This window comes from Excalfactoria chinensis, chromosome 1, assembly GCF_039878825.1.
Source record: "Excalfactoria chinensis isolate bCotChi1 chromosome 1, bCotChi1.hap2, whole genome shotgun sequence".
Taxonomy (NCBI): Eukaryota; Metazoa; Chordata; class Aves; order Galliformes; family Phasianidae; genus Excalfactoria; species Excalfactoria chinensis.
This window is the reverse complement of record NC_092825.1, coordinates 32,139,964-32,161,661: the sequence shown is the minus strand read 5'-3', so window position 1 is coordinate 32,161,661 and position 21,698 is coordinate 32,139,964. Positions and strand designations below refer to the sequence as shown.

The 21,698-nt window shown below is 41.0% G+C and overlaps 1 protein-coding gene across 2 annotated transcripts in view; it reads right to left on the bottom strand.

Annotated features, from left to right (window-relative positions):
- LEMD3 (LEM domain containing 3) overlaps positions 1–21,640 on the bottom strand; it is a 43,587-nt gene extending 21,947 nt beyond the window's left edge. The window contains exons 1-4 of one of the 2 annotated variants that reach the window (XM_072331922.1): positions 20,159–21,640; positions 4,751–4,804; positions 3,248–3,285; positions 1,136–1,202 (exon numbers count right to left, since the gene is read on the bottom strand). In XM_072331922.1, coding sequence (XP_072188023.1) covers positions 1,136–1,202; positions 3,248–3,285; positions 4,751–4,804; positions 20,159–21,575 — 1,576 coding nt within the window. In that variant the 5' untranslated portion in view covers positions 21,576–21,640. The remainder of the gene's footprint in view (positions 1–1,135; positions 1,203–3,247; positions 3,286–4,750; positions 4,805–20,158) is intronic. The other variant, XM_072331931.1, reaches the window with a different exon arrangement.
- Between the last annotated feature and the right edge of the window lie 58 nt (positions 21,641–21,698).

Below are 21,698 nucleotides of genomic sequence, written 5' to 3'. Positions count from 1 at the left end.
GCAATAAATTTAAAACTAAGAAAAAAACACATCTTGAACACATACAGGTTAAACATCCTTTCACTAGCTTGGGTTGAAGTACACTGTAAACAAAGAGAAATTTTGTGATGTTTGTCCAAACATTACTTTAATTCACTGTAGATATTGTAAATATTCTGGAAACAAAAGCTTCTGCAGGAAGATCACTCTTGCAATTTAAAGATATTACAGAGCTGCTCAGATTTCTCATCTATTTCCTGCACAGTCCCAGACATAAACTGTCAGCCTCACAGCTGTTGCCACATTTTCACCCTTTGAGAAATACCTGCAGTATATGACAAATAGTGAGCCTAAATACAGAGAGAGTGAATACACTGAGAAGCCTTCTCAGTGGTACCTGCTGTTGCAAAACAAACAGTTGTCACAAAGAACAGTTACAGAAATAACAAACCACTGCCTCACAAATACTAAAAATAATAAACGAAGACATTGAACAAACAGCTTAGTGATCACAGAACAGTTTCTGCTGTTAACGACATTCACTAGATGACAAAGTTATACAATTGTCTTAATTTTACCATTTCCCAACTCTCATGTGTAAATATGTACATAATTCAAAGATGTCTTAATTGTGAAAGCACAGTGATTTTATTTTGAATATTCACTAATTAGTTCTGAACACCACCTCTTGCACAATAGTGTACATAGAAGTTTCCATTAGTATGTAATTAGCTGAAAGTTAGACTAATTTGTCTAACAAGGTCATCTTGTTTAACCACTAAACATTTTTGCTTGTTGTGAAATAAAGTTTCAAACATTCTTCCAGTAGAATGAGATAACCACCTCTGCCCCACCACATACAGCATATTTAAACCTTCTAATCAAACCAGATTAATGAAGCATTACAATGCTAGATCAAAAATCTTGAGAACAAAATATTCAATCTTCCACTGTAACCCAAAAAATGTTGCAATGAAAGATGCTACACTGGTGGAAAAGGCAGTGTACATGCTCTAGAAATGGGACTTCTGGTTTTCCAAAGCAGAGCTCTAAAGGGCCTCAGAATATGCCAGTTGCTGCAAATCACTACCTGAGCACAGACATCTCAGTAGCTGTTACCATAATACTATTAGTCACAATATTTTTCAAGTGTTACCTGCTACTTGTGCCAACTTATCATGAAGTGCATATAAGCTGTTCATCATGAGGCTTATTTCATCATCCTAGAATTACAAAAAAACATCACATTAATATTGAAACAGCATTACTAGCAAGGCATTTTCTTACACTTAATCCAAAGATTTTATACATTATCAGAAGGAAAAAAAAAACAACTGTTTGTAAACACATATACAGGTAGAAGGCTATAATGTCTCACACAACACAACACCTTAAGTTAGAGATTTTGAAAAAAAGCATTCACAATACTAATTGTTCAGATCTTGACTGAAACTGAACTAGATTGCAGCCTGGGATCTGTTTGCTCAGCCAATTAAAACAGACAGTTCAGAAGATTATTTTAACACTGTTGAGAGAAAACTGCAATTACCTACTGCAGGAAACCTGCTTTAGCGGGGAGTTGGATGAGATGACCTCCAGAGTCCCTTCCAAACCCCACAGTTCTGTGACCCAAAAGAAGCCAGGTGGGTTTTTTTGAAAGCTACTATGCAAAAACAGAAGTGAGCTTTACTCTTAAAAGTGAGTGGTGACACCACACATGGGCAACACTGGAGCATCACATGTAAGCATTCCCCATGTAAGACTCAGACATCAAAAATCTAGTTTTGCTGTCCCCAGACTAAAGTAATTTACTTTTTTTTTTTAAAGAAAAAGCTACAATTTGCATCATCTTTCTTAAGGCTTCCTGCATAGGCTACTAGGCCTATTTACCAAAGTATGGAAACAGGAACATCATAGAACTGTTACTTCATCACTGATTTAAACTTCTTTATCAAGATATGGAGCAATTTCATCGAAATTCATTCTGAAACCTTTTATACTGGAATAAGTTAATTATATACATTGAGTACACTGAAGGCCACTGCAAAAAGTTGTGGGGTGCTTTCTTGAAGCTGGCTCTGATTCCTAGGCAGAGTAAAATGATTGAGATAAGAACCTTTATTCAGAAAATATGCAAAAGAAAGTTTTCCAGTCTGTTTACCTTCTGGTTTTATTTACACTGAAAAAAAAAATATGTATTTTTAGTATAATTCCCTGCTGCATGAGTGCTGTCTGACAACATTTTAAAGACTGAATAGTTCCAATAATTTTCCACAAGAAAACTGCTAGCAAAAAGGAGAATACTTTTTATTGATCAAAAACTTGACAGATTAATTCCCCACAGACAACAGCAAAAACTGCCTCTCATATTCTGGCTCTAGAAATCCACCACTGAGATTAAATCAGCATTACAGTTGGTATTACCCAGGAAGTTAACCAACCTCATTAACCCATTTCCTGAATGGAAAATATCAGCTCTCTAACACAAACAGCAGTACTCAAAGTTCAGCTTATTTGCTTGTTGGGACCTCAGAACCTACTTCACAAAATTTAATTTGTTCAGAAGGTTCAGTAGAATTTTCTCCACAAAAAGTAGCCAGATTTATCCACTGAAAATATGCGACAACACCAGACCTCCCAAAAATTATCTTGTGAAACTTCCACATACATGCCAATGAAAAGCAGATCACTGTTTGCAGGCCAGCCAATAAGACTGAAGGCCCCCCACAGAGAATGACCAAAATGCAAGCTGCACTACTAAGACTAACCCAGGTACCTTCCAGGATGACATCTCAAAGCAGCTTATCGCATAGATTCAAAGTGAAAGAGACAAATTTTCTAATCCATTTTCTGAAGGCAACTAACCCTTGGCTCTTCTGCAGTACTACACGAGACCATAAAGTCTCACAACAATCATCTCTTACCAGTTGTGCTTTCACAGTTAAGAAACAAATGGGAGCAGTAAAGGAAAACTTATCAATTTAGCACAAAAAAAAAAAAAGTCTTAAACCACATTTTTTCCTCATACATCTACAACACAAATTAGGTAACGTTTTCTCAGTACACAAGCAACAAGCATGAGGTAGCCAAGTCTTGTAACCCCATTTATACTGCCCAAAATGAAAAACAAAAACTTAAAATACTCAAGTAACAAGAAACATACTCATCTCATAGAAACATTCAGAAACCACACCATTCTGATAAGATCACTATGGCTTTCACAGAACTATTTGACAGTGAAATCTCAACATCAAATGTTTGTACTTACTTCTATGTTTGGTAGTTCTCCACTGAAAGGATTCTTGACTATCAAAAAAAAAAAAAAAAAGAAAGAAAAAATAATTTATTCTATAGTTTGAAAGTAGGTTAAAAACAAAGTACATCATCGCTCCAATTTTATAACAATGCTGTATTGTTTACAGACAAACAAACAAGCCCATAACATGAGAAATAACAATTAGGCAGCTATTAGCATTTGACGCAAGCTCCACGTTTTACATCATGCTATGGCAGCATGTAGGTTAAACCAGAATCCTGTTTATCTGCATATTTCACAGTGGTTCTCGTGCAGACAAAAACATGCTTGATGTTTTCCAAACACTTGCTTTAACGATTCATCCGCATTAAAATCATAATTTGAAGGGTTTACATACTTTAGATATTTATTTAAAAAGAAGTATAACTACTTTTGTATTACTACTAAACAGTAGTCCATATAACAGAGCTGTACAACTCCACAGTACTTAACATACTGATGGAAGTAAGAGATGACACATTGAGGGCTTAGGTGAGGAGTGCAACGTGCCTAAATGATCACTTCATTCCAAACAGCAAAGTTTGCACAGCTCCTCAATGCATACGCTTATCTATTGTATTCCTCTTGACTACAACAATAAATTCCTCAAATGAGAGAAACCAAAGCTAGACAAATCATTTGTCCTATACTTACACCCAAGAATGACTGCCCGGTAACTGAAACGCTACCAAGGCAGGAAGCAATCACCATTAAAGCACAGCGTCTTGCCTCTCTAAGCTACAAACTGTCACCCACAGACTGAGCTCACACAGCAGTGAGCACTTCTGTGCCCCATTCAAATGAGAAATGAAACTTCCATTGGCCTCAGTTCACTAAGCACAAACACAATCGGGATAAAGAAAACATCACGGGGAACCTGTCACAATCTTGAAGGTCTGGATTAAGTGCCATCATATTGATGCTGAAAGTACAAAAAAAATGGGCGTGCACATGGGACACAATGTTTAAAGTATTTCTTCAGTTAAAAGGTTGAACTGAAGCACAAGCACTGTATTAACTGGAGTTCAAAAGAAGTAACTCCACTTACACAGTATGGTTAGCCTCCATTCCCAAGGTATCACAGCTGTTTCCACTGCATTTCTGGTTGCACCTGAAGGCAACCAGCAAGTCTCTGATACAAACCTGACCTACACAAAACCCACCCATGCATAAAGGTGTTCACAATGCATCACCAGGTACGCCCCGGCAGCCAGCTAACAGCACCTTGACTCCCAAACCATAACCAGGATGACTAAGGCAATTATAAATGGGAAAAACAAGAGAAATAAAGGTAGAGACACCAGGTTTCTTGAAATTTGAAGCAGTATTTCTTATGCAGGGTGGAAAGGAGGGTACAAAGGAATTGAAATACCAACTCATAAAACAGCAGTCCCCTGAGCTTTGCCATATGTAACGTTACTTGGATATGTAACTGATCAAATCATAGTTTCTATAAAACAATGCAACTTCCATTACCTGCAAAAACTTCCACAGCACTTCTACCAGGAGACAGATGTTGACCCACTTCACCTTAATTTTGAAAAACAAGCAGAAATGAGAATGATTACGGTTTTATTGCTCCTACACGTAGCAGTGACAAGGAACAATCAGAGCCAACAAACCACGTGGGGCAACAAAAATGTTTTCTGAGTAAAGAAAAGAGCTTGACCCTTTGAAACTCTGCAAACAAGAGGCTGCTCTTGTGCCTAGGCTCAGAAGCGTGTCACTTGCCCAAAGCAATAAACAAGTTCACTTCCTCTGACACTGCAGAAGGGAAAAAAAAAAAAACAGCCCAACATAGGGTCTGGTTTTTATAGACACGAACACTTAATTGAGATATCAGATTAATAAATGCCAATAGAAGCAGAGGATGCTCAAATCAAGCCCTGCCGTGCTTCAAATTCATTCCTTAGGTGCAAATTCTCAAAGATTGACTACTGAGCGATCAAACTACCAACTTTACAAAGTTGCCGCATATTTCAGTCATTAACTTTGTAGAACATTTCCAGCACACTCAATTTTTAATCTCAATAGCCTGAAATGGAATTAGAGCCACAACCAACATCTCAATTTAATCATTACTTATCCAGATAGGGTAGTAATGGGCTTTTCCCAAAAATCAACCTTATTGTGCATATATGAAAACTTGACTGTATGGTTTTAAATACAGGGGAGGCCTACAAGACAGATTAACATGTAGATTTCCATATAGACAGCCACGTTTCGGCACTGATGAAAGCCATGGAACAAATACAAATATATTATGAGCACAGCTGCAAAGATGCAAACTGAAAGCTGCTGGCTGCAGCTCCACGTACTGCAACTAAACAAAGGCAGCAGTGTTCCCATGTTCACAACTTCCCCAATCTCAGCATGAAGTCAGTCTCACAGGTGAACAACTTTATACTTGGGTAAATTAAAAGGTTGCCCTTATGAAGCATCTAGATGAGATACGTCAATGTTTCCACTCTTCCACAAACACAATATGCTAAAAAAAAAACAAAAAACGAAACTTCCCTTCAAACTTATGTATCACACAGTTGAGTCAATCCTTGTCACTCAGTGCAACTCACACAGTAGGATTTCTTAAATGTATGTTTTGATGGGTGGTTAACCAGTAAAAGAAACATTCCATGCAAGATGTTAACATAGCTTAGAATGCCCAATGCCTTAAGAGGCAAGTATGCAGCATGCCACTACAGCAACTTATCACCTATGTGTGCAATTGACAGCTGTTAAGAAATCTGGATCTATTTACCACTTGAACTTCATTAACTAGAACCAATAAGGCCCATCCTCAACTACATTTCTTTATTTTTCTTTATTCACAAATATTAATAACTAATTACTAACAGCAAACTTCCATATGTGAACATATACTTCCAAGGCTTCTCAAGGAGGATTCAATATCTCAGCCATACAGCAACAACTAAGAGACTTCAAAGTGGCTTATCTATCAAGCTCAATTTTTTATAAGCTTCAAAGAGTTATGTCTCCAAAGCAAGCGGACTAGCTGAGCGTTCTGCACAGAGCTCTGCTACCCTGAAAGAAGAGCTTTCTTTCCCAGCATGGCCTTCCCTTGACTGATAACAGGATTATTTAATCCGACTCAGAAGAAAATAAGAACATTAAGATATCAGAACAGGAAGGGATACTCTATTTAAGTTCCATTTTGAAGAAGTGTATCTTATTTAAATACTAGTTAATCAAAAACAAGACAACAAGATTACTGAAAAGCCTGTGAAATTAAATATAAGCGGCACATATATGTTCTTCAGCTTAACTGAAAAGATGACCAATAACCTTTAGAAGGATCTATTGCCTATGTATCTTTGTTGGGCCAAGCTGTAAATGATGACTTACTGCTTGGTCTCAAATAACAAAAAGTCACCACTTTAAGGGTCACAGCTCCAAAGCATTCCAGCTGAAGCTGTCAGCACAAACACATCAAGTATCACAGAGATACTCAATTTTAGGAATACAAATGCGGTCAGTGTCAACATACAAGGTTAATTTCCAAGGGAATACAGCAGCTGTCATCTTAAAAGCAACAATAAAACCACTCACTGGCCCCAGTTTCCTGCCTAATACATTGGTAACAATTGCAGACAGCGTTTACAAAGGAAACCTTCAGTTTTTCCACAAGGACAAACAGAGAGCACAAAGTGGGATTTCTTCTCTTTGTCAATGCGTGCTTTAACAGACGAAGCCGTAGCCTAGCTGCAGACATTTGTGAACGTACAAGTCAGCTCTTACAGAGCATCAACAGGCCAAGTTCCAAAGACTGACACAGCTTCACTGGCAGTCACACCTAGCAAGAAGATATGCACAAACATCTTAAGCAAGTGTATTTTTTAAGATAGATACGTATCACTAATGCAGTACAAAAGAACTATATTTCCTGGTGACTGAAGTTGGATAAAAGAAAATAGTCAATCCTTCCACAACAGGCATCTCCTAGAGCTATCCTGAACAGTGTTACCATTCAACACTTCAAAAGATGATATCAAAACTGAAACATAAATTAATAGTGACAGTGGGACAAACCAAGGGCTCATGAGCAGTGTCATGAAGGTTTTATTCTTCTGTTCTTAAGTGAATAGAGAAATCAAGAGATCACAAGCAAAAGCAATCATCTGAGCATAGGAATATTGATACTTCAACAGAATATTCCCCTAGCCACCAACAAACTTCCATCTCAAATTTCCTGAGTCAGACAGCAGTTTTCTTTTCCTATATGCATCAGTACCAGTGTACTTTTCCCCACCAATTTGTCTAGTCCCACATTAACACCAAGCAAGCTCTTAGCTTCAGCAACATAAGGTGATAGAGTTCCACAAGTCAACATAAATACGTGAAAAACCATTTGCTCTGCTTTTTCTGAACTTGCCACTTGCCAACTTGAGAAATTCCTCCTCACATTACAGGAAGCAGTGAGTAATCAGACTGCATTCACTCCTCCATAATACTCGCCCCCTTACTTCATTCCTCAGCCCTTACTCTTCCACACTGACGAGTCCTACTCTTCCTTGCTATGACAGCCATGTGCCTTCAATCACAGTACACAGCTTCCCATTAGTTTTCATCACAAAAAGAACGAAATAAAAATACAGATAACGTACTGCTAACAGAAAAAGCAACAATGCTGGAAGCACTGCTATCCAAAACAGACCTCTGTGCTGCCTTGGAAACAAGCTGCCATTAATTTTGTAGCTCGAGTACTTTCAACATCAAACCAAAGGCTACACCATTTTATTTTTGTTAACTCAAGCACTGATCCCACCTCGCAACATATTATGTGTGTGTCAGACAGTTCCTCATATGTTGTCTCAATGCTCCTAAACCTTTAAGTTTGGGGGGAGGAACAAAAGCTATTATAGGTCTTAAGATGTACATAACAACAGGATGTCTACACACTTTCTGTAACACGCTTGGAAGGCACTCATTCTAAAAGCCCAAGAGGATGCTTTACCACAAGTACCTCCTATTTAAAGTAAACACGTCGGTCCCTTTGTGAATCTAGAGCTCCATCTTTCAGACAGCTTAAACAAAATAATCCTGCCTTTACTTTCCTCTCTGTCATTATTCAATACTCAAAACTTTCTATGATCTGTATCTCCAGATTGTTTAAAATTGGGTGGAAATCACTTTGAATGAGTAGATCAAATATGCGTGCTTCTATAAGATGACACAAAGTCACACATAAAGCCAAACAATTCCGTCATTACAGATAGTAAATCAGTATACACCTAAGATGAAAATGACCTGCTGGACCACAGTAGTCTGACCACTTCTTGGCCATGCTCTTTTTGAACAGTAGTGCTATCTGCCAAAAGGACTGGAGAATTCTAAAAGCAAGTTAAGGAAAGACAGCTCAAAAACTGACATGAGCTCTGTCTATCTCAGTCAGTTTAGAGAACTTCCATTAAGAATTTTCTCCAGCATCGTCTGAATTAATCCTGCATGCGAATAGGCAAGATAAGGGTTGATGAAACAACCAAATTACTTCCTTATCACTTCTTTTCTGACAAAAGCCTCCTCTCAAAGAATCAAAGTTATCTTTCTGTGACAGACTTCCAGATATTTTTCTCTCTGCCCTAATAGTAGCAAAGTCCTCATTATTTTAGGTAAAAGAGCCTGTGTGTGTGTATATATATATACATATATATATATATATATGTATATACACACATATATATACATATATGCATACATTTACATATATATGTATGCATATATTTTTATTTTATTTTATTTTTACTTTTTAAGTTCTTTGCTGCTTCTTAAGAGGGGTCGAAGGGGAACTCTCCACATTTCAGTCATATCACCTTAATTAAAAACATTCAGTGCACTCTTGCCTATTCAAATACTGGTGAACACAGACCTGAACACTAAGAGATTCTATTAGCACAATCCCAGCAATTCAGTCCATGTTTAAGGTGACTAGCATTCTGGGAGAGCTTCTCATCAGATTTGAGGGCTGGAGCGCCTTTCCTACAATGGAAGGCTGAGGGAGTTGGAGACTGTTTAGCTTGGAGAAGAGAAGGCTGCAGAGAGTTCTCACTGTGATCTTCCAAAACTTGAAAGAAGTTACAAGCAGGAGGGGGACAGACTGTCTACATGGGTAGACGATGATGGGACAATGGGGAATGGATATAAACTGAAAGAGGGGATTTTTGAGTTAGATAGTGGAAGAAATTCTTCTCTCAGAGAGTGGTGAGGCACTGGCACAGGCTGCCCAAAGAAGCTGGTATTACCCCATTTCTGTAACTGTTCAAGGCCAAGCTTGATGGGTTCATGGGCAGACTGATCGATCTAGTTGTTGGCAACCCTGCCCACCACAGGAGGTTGGAACTAGATGATATTTGAAGTCCCTTCCAACGCAAGCTATTCTATGATTCTATGACTTAATTTCACCTGAATAAAAACAATACTTTCATTTTTAGTGCCTTCATAAAAACTTTAGAAATCCTAAGTTTTGTGCTTAAAAGACATTTTGATCTGTGTAACATCTATAAATACTCCAGCACTGGGAAAGTGAAACAGAAGAGCAGGCTGCCAGTTCTTAAGAACTTCACTTGTTATTTTTCCTAATTATAAAATAAATACAAAACTGAAACAGTTGCCAAAACACCAGAGTTGACTTCAGAGCAAGTTTTGATTACAGTATTGCCAATCTATCAACAGTGTTACTGGTGACAACCTGCTGCAGGGAAGCGCCCAATGTAAGCTACTTGTGTCCACAAGACGGAGTGAAGACCTTGAAGATAACCGCAAATAGACACATAATGATAATAAAGGTAAACAAACCCACACCAGAATCAATGCAGCTACACTATAAAACGAATTTGAGAATAACTGCATCCACAAGAAGGTAACAACTGCAATGTAAGTCCCTAGTCCTATCAAGAGATGAGAAACTCGGGCAGAATAGACAGTTCTGCATCTCACATACAACTGCAGGACAGCTACAATAGAAGTCCCATGTGCCAGCCACCAAATGCTTACCTCAATATTTCCAGTTACCACCCCCATCTAGAAACTGCTCTTCATACCTAATGCCATCCTCTCTACACTTACATTAATCTCAGTGGAGCACACTCAGTAAAAGAGCAACTTGAACAAGAGCACGCTGAAGCTGCTATACTATTTACATAATAGTTTTCCCCATCTACATTTGTGGAGGAAAGCTAAACAAAACAACGCTCATAACAGAATTACCTTCCAGTTTTATTTCTACCGGTGAGCATAAATGTTTTATGGCAATGGAATGTGCGCACACATTCTTTTACATCACATTACAAAACACACTATATTTCAATAAGGAAACACATCTCTGTGTTCTATTAGAAAGAAAATAGCTCAAAAGAGCATTTGAAACGCACTGTAAAAATTTGTTAGTATAACATTCCTTGCATACATATACACAAGTGGTCTCCATTATGGACTAGTGTTTTATGTAGGAGAAAAGGAAAAACGCTAAGGCTGCTTTTATTAGCAGCTGCAAAATATTATCAGGAAAAACATTATATTTCAGACACCTCCCAGAACTTTACAGCAGGTAAAGAATACCTTCGCTTGCAAGAGAACCACAACAGGCTTCTATATTAACTCTTCTTTCTTCTCTGCTCCCTCCCAAATCTGTAAGTTCCTTGTACATTGTAAGGTCAAGGAAAACCCAGGACTTCAATAAATGAACACTGAATGGAAAATGTATTGAGAAGCTGTGAAATACCTCCCGGAAAACACTGCAGCAGAGGCAGCTCAAACATCAGATTAGGAAACTGCCAGGCTTTCCTCAAGCTCCAAAGTTCAAGCTGGAGAGTAAACCGGTAATGCAAGTGTTATTAAAACACAGAAGGTTTAACAATTATTGGGAAGTTGCAATTAAATATTAAATACATTGTCATCCCCCTGAGGGGCCAATCTGCATAGAAGCACTCCTCCTCATCTTGCACAAGCAGGAAGGAGAGATTTCTGTCTTGAAGATAGTCCAACATAAAAATACAGTCAGCCTCTTCTTCCACACAGACTTCTGTTACAAAGAATTAGTATCATTACAGAATTATGAGCAGCTTACAGCATCCAAAGATAACATTCAGAGAGCACTGACAGAAGAATCCTTCTAAGACCCTCAATCACGAGAGCAATGCTATTAACAAAATTCAACATAAAGAACACATTGGCATTTTTTCTTTTCAAAACTGGTGTTCTGCTGTGCCTTTGTCCTTTTAACTGTTCCGACTGGTCTCACTATCAGCACTTGCACTGAGAGAAGCATCAGAATTGATTAACAATGGTCCATACCCTATACAAAGCCTGAAAAGGGCTGCAAGCCTCTGAGGGATAAAGAGCTTTCTCTCCATTGTGCAGGTGATACAGATTTAGCTGCTAACAGGTTTCTTCTCCCCACAAAGAGCTTTCCAATAAGAAGCAACAGGCAGGTTACAAACGTATCTCTTCTGGCTACAGAAAAGCTGTCCTGTATGCACAGGAGTTTACACAGCTGGAAACCAGGATGAGCTCAGCAACATTTGACTGAAAGTGAAAGGAAGTGACTGACGGTCAGAAACTTTCATTTTTAACAGTTGGAACAGGACTGAAGGGTCAGGTAACCTTCTGCTCCGCCTCCACCACCACCCACACTTGGCTGATAGCTTAACTGACAGGTTCAAATAGAACTGATCATCTGAAGACAACAACTGGGCTACCACAGCCATACACCACAGCGGTCTTTATGCTTAAGGCTTACCCTTACCTCCTACTCTCAGCCCAAGAGTCCGTTTGATCTAAAGCCTCCAAGTTTGTTATCATAATTGGTTTGTGGTCATTGTTTTGTTGTTGCTTTCTTCCTTAAATTAAGAAGGCTACACCTAAGGAGGTGCCTGCGGATTGAGGTGCTGAATCTGGCATACGAATGCCGGTAATAGCTTCTAGCATGATAACAAGATTTGGGTAAGAAGTTCTGCACAGTGCCATCTTTTGAATGGTAAAGAACACAACACCAATTCATTCCCTTACAAGAATGAACAGGCAGATCCTATTGGCCTTTGGACCCCAAAAATCAACAGTCCTGGCAATGAGATGTCCTGACATTTTCATACAATTATTTTTTTTCTTATTTAGTCCTCCCACAAAGCAGTGACATTAGTGCCAAACACAACATACAACAGAATAAAACATACCTGAACTTAACATCATTATTTTTTTCCTATTTCGAGTGTACTAAATCTGCACAATTTCATTGTTTCTTCATGAAGGTCAAGGGAAAAAACAGTATTTCAAGTTACAAGTGAGAAAACATTACCAGCTGCTTCATCCAATTCCACAGTACATAAAAGCACTTGTTGTTCAAGGTGAACAAGCTAAAAAAAAGTCTATGGCATTTAAAGACACTGGTCATAATACACTGAGGACCACCAAGTCTGACTGCACATACACATCTGCCCATGCTGAATGGCTCAGAGTACTCAAGAGTACTTAACAGTACAGCTGGTATTTCTGGTTTTCATTGTAAAAAGAAAACAGAATAGTTCAAAAGCCAATGTACAGACAGTACAGTGCTAGAGCTCTCCTAGATGTCCTCAACAGCATTTCAGATTTCTCTAAGGGTTAATCAGAATGAACAAAAGTTTGTCTTCTTCTCTACAAAATATGAAGTATGCAAACATGAAATACCCTTTTAGATAGAGCTCAGACTACCCGTTTCCCACAGTTATTCAGGAAAAAAAGACGTTTATCTAGAGCTGCTCCTGGATAAGCATTACTTCATAGGCTTACAGAAAAACTCAAAAATAAGAATTATGAACAGTTTCTTGTTGAAAAGGAAGTCTGCATTTTCTTAGCTGGGCAAACTCTGCCCTGGGCAGCATAAGCTTCCTTTAAAAGTTAAAATACCACACCATGCCTCCCACATCCAGAAACCCCCTTGAATCACACATCAGGTCCAAACCAATACAGAAACAGACTGATGAATTTGACATCACACTCTACTCTTCAATATCACACGGAGGAATTTCATTAATCATTTTCTCTTATTTACAAAATAACACTAAACTCCTTCCAAGGAATTTGTAAGAGTGAGGAACAGCCCAAATACGACAGCCAGACTGGCTCTTGCCCAGTAACTCTGACAGGATTTCCAAGGCTGAAAGAGGCCTCTGAGGGGTTTAATCACACATGCACCACTCAGTCTGTCAATGGAAAGTTAACAAATACCCTCTGTGGTTGTCTGAATAATACTGTTTGAACAAGAACAAACAGCCCACTAAACTTTTAGACATAGGTCAAATGTCAAAGATGATCAGAAAATGTCCTGATTAATGTTTCACCATTTCCCTGAAAACATGTTGTGAATTTAAAAAAGAAAAAAAGAGAAAAAAAAGAAAAAAAAGCATATCACAACCAAGAGTGTTTTAATTTAAGGCAGCAGTAACAAAAAATGTGCCTTCTCTTATTTGGAACCCCTCACTTGCACTACATTCTCCATTGCTCAGTTCCTACCAGCAGGTTTCACATCAGGTTTAGCTACATTTCTGTTCAACCAATACATTCAGATAAAGCTGAGTTTGTTAGAGATGCGATGTGACACTCGGGAACACTGGACCTGAGATATCCTTGTTGTGCAGCCTGATGACACTGAAGAGGGCTCACAGAACGAGTCTGCTGAGGGATGGTATAGCTACAAAATGACATAATAGGTAATGAGGAGACCGATGGTTAAGGTGAGTAGTTTTGATACGCTGCCTACTGAAAACGTCCAGAAGCCAACACAAGCATTAGCAAAGGCATAATGGAAAAGCCCAAGGCTTTTCTGCTAAGCAATTCACATAGTCAACTGACCTTCATAGAAACAGTGTGGAGAAAATGAAAATTAAGATCCAGATGTTGCCTTAGAAACAAGCCTGTTTTGTGCAGTTCATCTCTACAGTCCTCTTGCAATAGTCTTATTCAGTGCACAAACAAGGGTAGACTCATGATGCTTTAACTAAGATGCTACCCAAATTCTGTACCTTTCCAATAAAGGTCAAGATGTGTCCTGCATATAAAGTTTGCATTAAGTCTTAAGTAAATAAATGCAGTCTTAAAGAACAACTGCTTTACATACAATTCAAGATGCTGTCTTCCAATGTTTAGTTAAGTAAATTGTCTCTATTTCTACAATAGAGAAAAATGGGCTTCGGAATTAGTATACAACCATTCATTTATGAAGAGTCATGCATCTTACTTATCTACCACATCATTACTGAAATCCAACTGATCTACTTAGTAGGCTTTAATACCACTTAATTCAATGTTAAACTTCTTTTAACCTCCCTACCATCTCTCCCCCTCTCCACATTAGAGAACCTTCTATATCAATTCAGCGTGTAACTCAGTTCACTTAAAAGAGTTAATGGAATTTAGGACGCCAAAAAGACACTTGTTTTCAAGGTACATGCATTACAAGATGAGCAGAAAACGTGTTTTTTCTCTGCAAAACATTAGATGTTACATCACTTCTCCAAAAAACCACTTTCACTCAAAAACTTGATTTTTTGTTTATGTTTACAAGAGGACTCCACAGCAAACAAACTAAAGCAAACCCTTTACAGAGAAGGAACCTGCATGAGATCTGCTGCATGTTGCTCAGTGGTTCTCCCATCTGTGCTTGCATCCATCAACATGCTTCTCTGCACCACTACACTGACCCTCTTCCAAATTCTGCTCAATTCAAATTCTTCAGTAACCACGATACAAGACATGAGAGTTACTTTGATCAGAGGCTGAGCTACCCCTATCCTCATGTATTACAATTATGGAAAAGGCTTTGTCACTTTCTCCTGCAATTATAAACCTCCAGCAAAAATAGAAGGGGCCAAGAAGTGAACAGTCAGAACAAAGATACTGCTATGGGATTTCTTAAGAGAATACAAATCCCCTGAAAACCACCGTTTCTTCTTAATGTATCTTGACTGGTCAACTCACTCCTTCTGAACTACCTCAAATCCCAAAGAACAAGTACTTATACCAAGGAACACAGTTACTCAGGAGTTTTTAAACACGTAAGGAATACATCTGATGATTACAAAGGACTTTGTCCTCCTCCACAGAGCTGGAACAGCACTTCCATTAACAAAAACTAAGGTACTTGCTTAATTTACTTGTTTGTTAAGCTTCTTTTGTTAACTGATCAAACAAGATTGTCAAACAGCAGCTCTGCCCTGCCATTCACGTGTTTGTATTATTTCTGAAGCACAAGGCAAGAAGCCTGACAGGGATCAGCTTGGTACAACCCCAGCACTTCTGACAGCTTAGCTGAGTAAGCATTAAGCCAAAGTTTTGCAACCTAGGACTCCCACATGAAATATACATCAACATTTGTTAAGTGTACATCATTTTTTTTAGAAACATCAGCAGACTCCATTAGTAGAAAGACTGCAGGTACAATTCTCCTCTCCGACTGGTATACCTTAAGAAACAGTGCAAAGTAGGGTTCCAACGCTACACTAAATGTATGTCCTTGCATATTACTGGCTCCTCCTTAAAAGACTTCCACTGTAACCACTACTGCTGTAGCAGAAGAAACACAAGATTGCCGTTTGGTTTCCCACTTCTCTCTGGTCTGTAATGCCCTATAAACATGGAAAAGGTGCAGATCTCTCAGATTCTACACTGCCCTCAGTTCTCTCACCAACAGAAACCAAATATTCTTTTGTGAAAACCACCACGTGCTACGAGACTGAATGCAAACTTCCAATTGGTTTCTGACTGCTTGTGCAATCAGATCCTGTTAGAGCTCTTCTGCATGCCCACTCCCCAAACAGGTAGTTTCAGTTCTAATTTCTCATTGCTCCACAAAAAAGAACAAAAAAACACAGCCTGTGACAGCAATATTGAAAATACATTCAAAAAATAGCTGAAATCATGGCATGAGGAAAGTCCTCCACATGTCTGCAAACAACAGTATTCCTAAGGCATGCAGACCTAGTTTGTTCTAAGTATTCCAAAGCAAGTATCAAACAGTCATCTCCTTAAAATACAGGCATTATGAAGGCAAGTCAAGTTTCAACAGTTACTTGTGAAATGCCACAGCACTTCAGCAGTAATTTACAGACCCATGCGCTTACTAGTCCACCCCTTGTCTTTCATACAGCAACTCCAGGTTGTTAATCAATCAAATTCTCTGCAAAAACTCCATGAAACTTTCAATACATGAGATACTTAAAAGTAAAAATAAAGAAATAAGGAACATCAATGGAACAGAATTAAACTCTTTGAATTATGATTTTCTTAAGTTTCCACTTGCAATAGAGGCAACTGCTAGAGGCTTCCCTAAATTAACATTTCAAAAATGCAAGTTAGAGTGAATAGACTAAGGACTGTACTACCAGCAGTTATTTTATAGCATTTTACATGGGAAGATGAAAATCACTAATGAGACCCCCCCCCTTTCAAAAGCCTCTCCTCCAAGAACCTAGGACAACAGAGAATAACTACCTGAGCATTTCAAATGGAAGATTTCTTCTTCTACATCAACCACTCCCGAGGCAAAGTATTGGAGCAGAGGGTGTGAAAGTAACATCAAATGCCAAACCTTTGATATTACTGCCTTAAACAGCACTTGGAGTAATAACCTCATCTTTCAGAAAGCGTACCAGGCCTGAAAGTAACAACCACTGATCTTAGCAGCGATTTTCCTCAAAAGAATAACTTTGTAACTAACTCCCAGAAGTGCCAGCAGCCACTTGAGATGCTCCAAGTAACTTCACAAAACTAAACTAATGAAATAGGAAGAGATGATAAATTCTTGAGAACACAAAGACCTCTAGGAAGAAGACAAGTCAAATTGACCATTTTCCTGACAAATGGCTCTGCAAGACGTTCATACAATCCCATCATATTTAAAGGTAGGTGCAAGCAAGACACGCTTACAGCAAGAGCCACATGAATTAAGTTACCAGTATCAAGCACAAACAGATCTTTTCATGTACAAGACTGTCAGAGACAGCAAACAACCCACTTACACATTATTTTTATGTGAGCCTAGAACCATTTCAACAGTTTAAGAAAAGCCCTACAGATATTGTATTTATCAGCATCTTAGACAACTAAACACTGAAAAAACTTCGCCTCAAGTGACTGTATATAGCTTAAATATAGAAAAATGAGCCAGTTCTAATTCATCACCTTGAACAGCCTGCCACATCTGCAGAAAAACTGAAGTACTTTAGAGCTACTTTAGAGCTCCAAATAAGAAAGTACTTCAACATTTTGCACAATGGTGACAACCTCCTTCTGAAGAGTTCCATTTCTTACCTATACTGTTTTACCTAGTCTAAATCCAACCCAACACTTTAAGCCTCCACCCTTTACAAGCATCTCCTCTGTCCTCACATCACAGCCCAACAAACGTCTGTGCTAATACTGGCTGTAGCTGGTAACAAATGTTTTTCAATGCGTCACACAAAATAGCACCTTATTTTGACAGAATTCAATGTCAAAAAAGGAACAAGACGAGCAATTCAAATTCGTCATGTACCACACCCTGCAAGAGAAAGAAAAAAGGCAGCTCAAATACAGGAACACCTATCTTCTTACATCCTCACAATGATGGAACTATTCACAACCCATGGAGTCCTACCTAAAGCCGAGTAAAGACAAAAAAAAACACCCAGTATCTAATTATCTAACTGAAAAGCTGTTTCACAAGCTATGCTATTATTTTCAATAAAAACGCATGAATCAATTCTGCTTCTATGAAGAAAACGCAATACATAAGCTCAAGAACTCAAGGACTTGCTCAGATGATGTTCAACTAAGCTTAGGGAACCACCCAAAAGAAGACTGGTTTCCTTCCCCTCCCAGTAGAGATGCATTTTTTGGGCCTGTCTTGTATTTCAGCAGGCCAAGGACTGGTTTAATTGAACTTCTGAGCAACCCTGAACCATCAGACCTTTGGCTGGGCAGCCAAAGCAAAGGAGCACATTCCCTACTTACTGTCTCCATCCCTATCAACTTTAAAAACAATATGCTCACTCAAAAAAGTGATCCCACATTTCCATAGGAAAGTTCACACATTAAAACAGAAGAGTTTTTCTTTCCAGGACAAGGAGCTCAGAGTAGATTTCTTTCCTCAGTATTATTGCGGCCTGCACAGTTGAGACATCCAGCTTTACCAATCAGCATGACAGGGCAAGTTTTAACCGCTGAGTTGGGAAGTTTATCCTAGGAGGCTGAAAGATCTTCTCTATTAAAATAATCAGATTTTAAGAACTTAAGACTAGGACAGAAAAAATAAACAAATGTGTGTTTGTGGAACCGCGCAAAACCATTTCTGTAGGTTATGGTCAGAAGTTAACCACAGAACAGGAGTGTGTACGGTCCCAACAGTCACACTATAATATGCGTACACCACCTTCCCAAAAACAGGACTGAACAGGAGTTATTAAGAGCCACGTGGACAGTCAAAGAAACTACAGCAGATGCTCTAACCTTTATTGCTGTTGACTTTCCTAAACACTTAATTCTTTGTCCCCACTCCTCCCACAAAAAGCATGAAAAATAAAAAAAAAACTATTCTGCTATTATAGTTGGTGCAATGTAATAAAATGAAAGGGAAAAATAAAAATAAAAACAAAAAATAAACAGAACCCTTTCTGCTATGTCTGTCCCATAACTTCTAGCAGAACCCAAACTAGCAGCAGGATCATTCCATGCAAGGCGCTTGCATTTATGTTTGCACGTGGCTATACACACGCCCTACAATTCATACAAAGAAATATTAAGAAACATCTCAGACACGTGTACACCCCACATATTTCCCCTCAGCGATTGCAAGAACAATACAATCACTGGAACAGGTTGCCCAAGGAGGCTGTGGATGCCCCATCTCTGGAGGCATTCAAGGCCAGGCTGGATGTGGCTGTGGGCAGCCTGGTCTGGTTGTTGGTGACCCAGCACATAGAAGGGGTTTAAAATTCAATGATCATTGTGGTCCTTTTCAATCCAGGTCATTCTATGATTCTACGAATCTCCAAGAACCTTCTAATGGTCTCACATCCCAAAACAAGCTTTTCAAGCAATTTTTCATTGCTCCCAATGAGCAATGGCATGATTTTTCATTCTGATATTCCTGCTTCCTTAGATGGAAATGGTACACTTCCATCTTCAGATGTTTTGTGAATGGAAAATGGTAGTTTCCACACCCATTCCAAAAAGTTGCTTTCTTGTATTAAAGATGCACCCAAATAGTATAGGATTAAAAAAAAAAAAAAAAATGCTGTGAAAATCAAAGTACAACACAATAGCGTTTAGTGCATAATCACATTCTCATTCTCTAAATATATAAGAAAAGCACATATTAGAAAATAGCACATAACAGGTTAAAAGACTGCACAAAGTTTGTCATAGTGTTGAAAAAACATCTCAGCCTAGCATCCTTCCCAGCCTCAACACACACATACACACACAAAGGCAACCTGCTTAATTACTTAACAACTACAGTCGAACCTTTGCCCTGCAAGAATCCCAGGTATCCAAATGTGCATCTTCTCTGAAGTGGGAAAAAGCCTTACCTTGTCGACTGTCTATTAACCATGATCTTCTAGACTGAACAAAACATAAAATTGCTTTGTGAAGAAAACATGCTAGAAAACAAGGTACCAACAGATTACAGCAGAGAATAATAAGAATATGGGTTTATCCCCAAATGTCTAGCAAGCTTCACTACATCACTTTAGGAAGGCCAGTCTGTTTCTGTGTGCTCCATCCTAAGTGGGAAATTTATGGAACAGCAGAACCCCAAACTGTGCAACACAGACCACCTGAGAACGCAGAGTTGGATTAGCAGCAGTACATCCCATTGCAGAAATTAACTGCCCTTCCCCTTGACCTAATACTTACTGTTGGCTCCCACATCCTCAGCTACTCCAGAACCTCTCATTCTCAGGTATGTGAATCCCAGTATCAGAAAGAACAAGCATGCAGCAGTTAAGAGGAACATGGACAGGTAATGTGCACTGAAGCCTCCAGTGGTGGATACCTCCTCTCTTTTGAACTGTTGGAGAAGCTCCTCCTCGGGCTCGGAGAGATTCTTCTTGTAGGTGTTTTTCAGGTAGGTGTGATTTGAACCCGTATGATTGGAGTGGTTGAGTCTGAGGGAGGCGCTCCCGCCCGGGGGGAGGCTATTGGTAGCGGAATAGATCCTGGCCTCGGCGCCGTAGCTGCAGGCGGCCCCGCCGAGGACGTGGTTGTTGGTGGCCTTCCTGGAGGCGCCCGGGGGCTCGGCGCCGTCACCGCCGTCCGCGTCCGGGAGCGGCACCGAGGGGGCCCTCCTGGCCGGGCCGAGGCGGTACCGGGGGCCGGCGGGACCCGGCTCCGGACTCTCGCATCTTCCCCCCGCAGCGGCCGCCGTCTCCTCGAGGCTCCCGCCCCCGTCTCGGCTCCCGGCAGCGGCCGCCCCCGCCGCCCCGTCAGTCGCGACGGCCGCGCCGGCACCGCAGCCCCCGCCGGCCCTCTCCATCGCGCCGGCACCGGCCGCAGCGCATTTGCTCGCTATGAACGGAGCGGACTTGCCGAGGCTCCGTCTGGGCCGGCGGGCCGCCGCCTCCTCCCTCGGTACCTGCTGCCGGGCCGCCGCCTCCTCTTCCTCCGAGTCGGAGTACTTGCTCCCGCCGCAGGCGAGCAGCCGGCTGCCGTTCACGGTCCGGTTCTTCCACCGCCGCTGCTCGCCCTTCTCCTCCTCCTCCTCCGCGTCGTCCTCCTCCTCCTCGCCGCCGTCCCCACGCTCCCAGACTCCCGGAGCCGCTCTGCGGGCCGCCGCCGCCCCCCACCAGGCGCCGGGCTTCCGCCGGGCCGCCGCCTCCTCCGGGGGGGCCGCGCCGCCGCCGCCGGGCCTCGCGCCGCGGAAGAGGGGCGAAGCGCGCTCCCTCCTGCCGCCGGCCTGGCCGCGAGGTCCGGCCTCCGCGTCCGACTCGTCCGAGCTGAAGCCCAGCAGCACTTTGCCGCCCCCGGCAGGGGGTGCTGCGCGGCTCCGCCCGCCGGCGGCACCGTGGAGGTAGGGGTGCTCGGCGCCCGCCAGCCGCCCGCCCGCGCCCGCTCTCCCGGCGCCGCCGCCGCCTCCGGCCGCCGTGTTATTGTTGTTGCTGTTCCGGGTCTTGTTGGCGCCGCCGCGGGCCCCGGCCCGCTCCTCCTCGCGCAGCTTCTTCAGCTTCTTCAGATAGACGGGCCGGGTGCTCTCGGTGACCGGCCCCGGAGAGAAGCCGAAGCGCCTCAGCTCCGAGAAGAGCTCCTCATCCGTCAGCTGCGCGGCCGCCGCCATTTTCCGCTCCCCCGCCGCCGCGGCGTTTCCTACCCACGCGCCGCGCCGCGCTCCCCGCCGGAACTGACGCGTGCGCACTCGGCTGTGGCCTAGACCCGCCCGTCACCCCCAGGCACCGCCCGC